This window comes from Sycon ciliatum, chromosome 10, assembly GCF_964019385.1.
Source record: "Sycon ciliatum chromosome 10, ocSycCili1.1, whole genome shotgun sequence".
Classification (NCBI taxonomy): Eukaryota; Metazoa; Porifera; class Calcarea; order Leucosolenida; family Sycettidae; genus Sycon; species Sycon ciliatum.
Window position 1 is genome coordinate 1,699,735 of NC_088652.1, and position 5,827 is coordinate 1,705,561.

Genomic DNA, 5,827 nt, shown 5'->3' on the forward strand with positions numbered 1-5,827 from the left:
CGGTAGGGTGTTGAATGTGCAGGACCCTATTGTGTTTTCTGCTATTTCCACTAAGAAATGGGGCCTGAAGGCATTTCATACGAAAACCTTTTTCTGACAAAGATCTAGCTAGCCATTACCGTAATTCCGCGCATATAAGCTTATGGGCCTATATCCGGATATAAGCCCACCTCCCTTTATAAGCCCATGGGCTAATAAACAGACACAAATGCAACTCTCGTGTCAAGTAGAATTTTTCACAAAATGGACTCTTCCTACCATGGTACAGCAGGTCAGTGCAGTTTACCAGTAGAGTATGGTAGACTGACCCTGAGCAGGGACTTGTACTTTTTCGTGAACCTTCAAAATTCGAATACTGGCCCATGGGCTAAAAAACGAACATGTTTTACTGGATATTTTATCCCCAAGCTGCATTGCATTCCCAACTCATCACAACCACGCGCTCTTCAGCCGAACCATACAGACACCAGCAAGGACACTTCCGTTGAGAGATAATAATTATTGCTCCACGCCTCTAGACAGCTGTTTCGCTCCCTGTCGGAGCTCATCAGTAGAGGATGATAATGATGATAATGGAGGAATGATCATTCTTATACACCAGAAATGGCGCAAGTGCGCGCTTTCCACATATATCAATGGCATATGCAAGCTGCTAAAATGGTAAAGTGTGAGAACAGCGATAAATAATCATAGTACGCGCTCATTGGTGGAGAAACACACCACACAGGCGACGAAAATCTTACGCGGAATACTGATGCCAAAGGAAAGTATATGTATGTTGTTTATTATTATGACATTGCAACATCATAATAATAAACAACATACATATACTTTCCTTTGGCATCAGTATTCCGCGTAAGATTTTCGTCGCCTGTGTGGTGTGTTTCTCCACCAATGAGCACGTACTATGATTATTTATCGCTGTTCTCACACTTTACCATTTTAGCAGCTTGCATATGCCATTGATATATGTGGAAAGCGCGCACTTGCGCCATTTCTGGTGTATAAGAATGATCATTCCTCCATTATCATCATTATCATCCTCTACTGATGAGCTCCGACAGGGAGCGAAACAGCTGTCTAGAGGCGTGGAGCAATAATTATTATCTCTCAACGGAAGTGTCCTTGCTGGTGTCTGTATGGTTCGGCTGAAGAGCGCGTGGTTGTGATGAGTTGGGAATGCAATGAATTGAAAATATGGCCGAAAGCTCTGTCGCAATATTTAGTTCCAAGCTGCATTGTTTCACATATAAGCCCATGGGCTTATATGCGCGGAAATACGGTAGTTCTAACCAAAGTGAAGAAGCTGGAAAAGCGATTGCTGGTCATTGAATTACGACGCGGAAATTGGTCAAATGCGCATGCATAGCACACATTAAACACCCTTCCGGGTCTACGGGATTCTACGGGATTTCGTGGATCTGTACAAATGGTAAGTAGTCCATTGCATATTTTCACCCGAACGATGGACCCTCAAAGGGTTAGGGGAAGTTAAGGCTAAAATCAAAATTACACCAGTTGTAGTCTTCGGGGTGCTGAGTCGAATGGTCGTGATCCGAGGAAGCTGGGACGTTCCCTTCCTACTTTAATCCCAATCGAACTCGCGCACTTCCACCGAAACTGGGTGACTGCGCCCTACTAGATGGGGATTTGTATGCAAAATGTCACTAAAAGCGCCATTTCGTTCTTATAAAAGCACGGATGACCGCAATTGGCCCATATGTTGTAGTCTTTGGACACTGAGACGACTGGTTTTGGTCCGAGAAAACTGCAATGCAGCGTTCTTCCTTTATTCCCAATCGAACATGGTTGAACAAGCGGTCACGTGCCCCTGCGTGCCCAAGTCACCTGGTCACAGCGCCAGCAGGCGACAACTTTCACACCAAGGTTCAACTCGAGTGACAAGACTGCACCCAAAAAGGTCAAAACAGGCTGTAAGTCGTACTCTGCAGGCACGGTGACCAGGTGACTGGTGTACACAGGAGCACGTGACAAGCGGCTTGTTCTGAAGCATGTTCGATTGGGAATAAGGGCCGAACGCTGCATCGCAGCCTTTTCGGACCAAAACCAGTCGACTCAGCGTCCAAAAGACTACAACATATGGGCCAATCGCGGTCATCCGTGCTTTTTTAAGAACGACATGGCGCTTTTAGTGACATTTTGCATACAAATCCCCATCTAGTAGGGCGCAGTCACCCAGTTTCGGTGGAAGTGCGCGAGTTCGATTGGGATTCAAGTAGGAAGGGAGCGTCTCAGCTTCCTCGGACCACGACCATTCGACTCAGCACCCCGAAGACTACACAGGGGCGTCACACACGGTACGACCACTACGACCATGGTCGTACCACTTTTCGTCCAGGATGGTCCACCCAATTCATCCGAAAAAGCAATAAAAAAATTCAAGGATCTTCGGACTTGTACAAAACATCGCAACTGTTACTTTCATTGCAAGGAGCATACAGACTTGATGCCTAGCACTAGCAGCTAGCTATTGCCCAAGACTCCAGGCGGCTATCCATTACGATAGGCGGTTGGAGTCACGGTTAGAGGCAACCAGACGATGGATTCCTCACGGACGCATTCACTGCAAACTTGACGGAAACAGAGCTGAGCTGGCGGCGATCACTGGGTCCAGAACTAAAATTTTCCAAGCTCTACCATGTAACAATGGTGATCAGCACGTCAAGAGACACTACATGTATGTATGTCACTTGTCAGCTACAACATAATAATTATATTCTTTCCACAACGACACCTACCTAGTACCTCTGGCTCCTGACGATCTACTGCAAGCGGATTCGAAAATGCATTACACCCGCGAACGCAGCGCTTGTCAACGGAAAAAGGAAGCGCTTCATTCTCCGAAGCTGAAAAGTGTTTGGACTCCTGCTCCACGGCGGCAGAATATTCTGCAGCTGTTCACCGACACGACCCCCTTCACCTATATTATAACGATTTACGATCGTTTCGTTCCCCGAGTTTTCTGGTAGCAGCAACAAGAATTTCGTCCGCGACGACAGGACGAAAGTCTCTCGCAAACTAAAGTCCTGTTGCCACGAAGACAGAGAAGATTCCGCAAGCGCTTTCTTCTGCTTCCATTGTTGTAGCTCTCCGGTCCACTGGCAGATTTTTTAATCCCACCCGGCAGGGTATATTCTAGGACGAATTTCCAACCGGTTACGCTTCAATGAAGAGTCCAGGGGTCCCCCCGGAAACATTTTCAAATTACAACCCAAATATGGCACACGACAGCAATTTAACAGATTTCTTGGTGCTGGAGTGTAGCAAAGATATAAGCAGCTCCATTCACCCACAGAAAAGTACGGGCGGTTGGAACTGATTTGTAACTTTTCAACCGGTCGCCAACAATTTCAACCGGTCGAAAACCGGTTGGGGCGGTTCTAGAAAATTCCCTGCACCGAACAAAAACAAAAGATCTTCTTCTCTCTCTAAAAACAACTAAAATAATTACTTCGGGACTGTCCAGGCCGGTTGTGTACATAGTGTACGCGACGCGGCAGACTTTTGCAGGACACGACATACGTTTTTGCATAGCCGCTGGCGCTAGAACGCGCAGCACACTTGTACTTCGGATTTTGCGATTTTTTCGAGGGCAATGGCCCTGAATCATTGAATGGGTTCCATTTGCCTTGCTTGGCTACCTACGATGTACAGAAAATACCAAAAATCCATGAGAAGTATGTTTTTGGAGCTGGAGTGGGGTTGTCTAATAAGTGCTAGGGGAACCCTCCTTTGCGACTGTAGAGTGCTAAAACGTGGCCTGTTAGCCGAAAAATCCTTATTTTTTTCTCCGGGGGACACCCCCGGTCGTACCACTCCCAGCAACCCTGTGACGCCCCTGATTACAACTGGTGAACTTTTTATTTTTGCCTTAACTTCCCCTTTAACACACGTGCTAGAAACCACTGCATTACACATGTCATGGCACTGAGTTCGTACCCGTTCAGGAGGCCGGCGTCGGTCGTGTACGAGTTGACCCAGTCGTCTGCTTATTGCCAATGCCTTGCTGGAATCGTAGCCGTAACGAACCAGGCGAGACCACTTGGCGCCGAGTAGCGCCGAGAATTGCTCCCACAGCGCATCCTCTTCAGTCTGGAACCGCCAATCAAAGTTGACTGCCAGGATGGCGTCCATGTTGTAAAACAGGTCGCCAATGTTCTTGCTGCGTTTCAGATCTTGTTGTTCGGTGACGACGAGCTGCTGGATTAGCTCGACGTCGCCGGTGCGAATGAGAACCTCGCGCGAGAAGCAGTCGGGCGTGAGCAGAGTGCGCATGTACTCCGTCCTATCGTCAGCTAGCAACCCCTCGCCGCCATCACTACCGCTATGGCCGCCTGTCGACGTACACAGGCCACGCGTCGATAGCGCGCCGTGCCGCTGCCGTGCAGCCACGTGACCGGCACCACACACACGCCCGGCGGCCCGGGTACGAGTACAGGCACTCACACCGCCTGACGGCGACCTCGCCGCCATGACATCACCGCAGCTGCTGCTGCAGGCGCAGCGGCGCAGAGCCCCGCCCGTCACTGCTACACGGAGCATTGCTGCTTTCCTGCCGTTCACGAATTGCGTGCGTGGTTTAAAATAAAATATAAAAAATTATAACCTTACGCCAATCTGGAAAGGGAGCACTGCTAGTATGTTTGTAACCGTGTGACAGGTGACTGGTTGACGGATGAGTATGATGTCATACCTCAGGATTCAATGTACACGCGTGATTTTTACAGGTCACCTGTTCCACCCGGCGGCTGCTCTGAACCAGATCTCTGCGGCGCGGTCTGAACTAGGCGGTGCTCTGCGGCAATGTTTCAAGTATCCGCCGGATACTCACACTGAATAGAAAGGCGAGCACGTGTATACGTGCAATACCCTCGCCAGTGCTTCACTCGGGCTGTTCCTGTCTACGACGTGGCTATAGTGCACAGCAAATCACGTGACACACTCTCGTTGATTATGATTGTCAGACAAACTCCCCGAGCATGGGATTGGGTGCACCCGGGAGCAATGCCACACCACGCTGACCTGGATGCCTTGGTGACGTGCTTTCGTTCGTTCGTCCTGAGTCGTGTCGAGGAGCAGATCCCTAACGAAGGAGAGCCGTGTCCTGTACGAATAGTACGAATAGCTTGCACATTTATTCGCAATACAGAATTCACCCAGAATTCTTTCTAATTCCACCTGCCTAAAATCCTCAGCTGGGGAGGATCCAGCTCTATTGCTCCGGTGCGAACATTTAGAAAAGCGATCCTGTCATACGTATTGACTCCTCATGCTATCTGAGTTGCCACTAAACCCTCAACAGAATTAAGGCAAATGACGAGGAGAACAACCCACGACACTCAACAGCAGCGACTATTGTCGACATGTCGTCGCTGCATTATCTTCATCTTCTTCTTCTTCAAAAAAAGTAGCGAATGTGCAAAAGTTTTTGGTAGCTCCGCGTGTGACGTCACGCTCACGATCAATCACCACGCGCGTTCACCGCGCGCCGCGGTAGATTGGAAAGGCTTCCTGTCTGAAGCCTTTCCATACTGGTACTCGATGTTCCAGTTTTGTGACACGAGAATGGCACGAGAATTAGTGTACCGCTGAGTGTACCGCTATACACGTGGTCGACACGTAGTCGACACGTTGTTGATACTTTTTTGACACGTGACCCCGTCAACGGTCTGCTTTGTGCCAATGCCACTCGGTAAACGCCGATGTCGCGTACGACAAAGACGACTATCCCGTACGCGAAATAGTTGAGAACTGCATGACGTGGACCTGACGGCAAGGACAACTGCGAGGAGGCCCCTTTCGGTAC

The 5,827-nt window shown here is 49.0% G+C and overlaps 1 protein-coding gene across 1 annotated transcript in view; it reads right to left on the reverse strand.

The window, feature by feature from the left end:
- Nucleotides 1-5,386, reverse strand: part of LOC135826337 (uncharacterized) — a 26,671-nt gene extending 21,285 nt beyond the window's left edge. Inside the window, exon 1 of the mRNA XM_065338952.1 lies at nt 3,961-5,386. Within this exon, the coding sequence (XP_065195024.1) occupies nt 3,961-4,563 (603 nt within the window). The 5' untranslated portion in view covers nt 4,564-5,386. The remainder of the gene's footprint in view (nt 1-3,960) is intronic.
- Between the last annotated feature and the right edge of the window lie 441 nt (nt 5,387-5,827).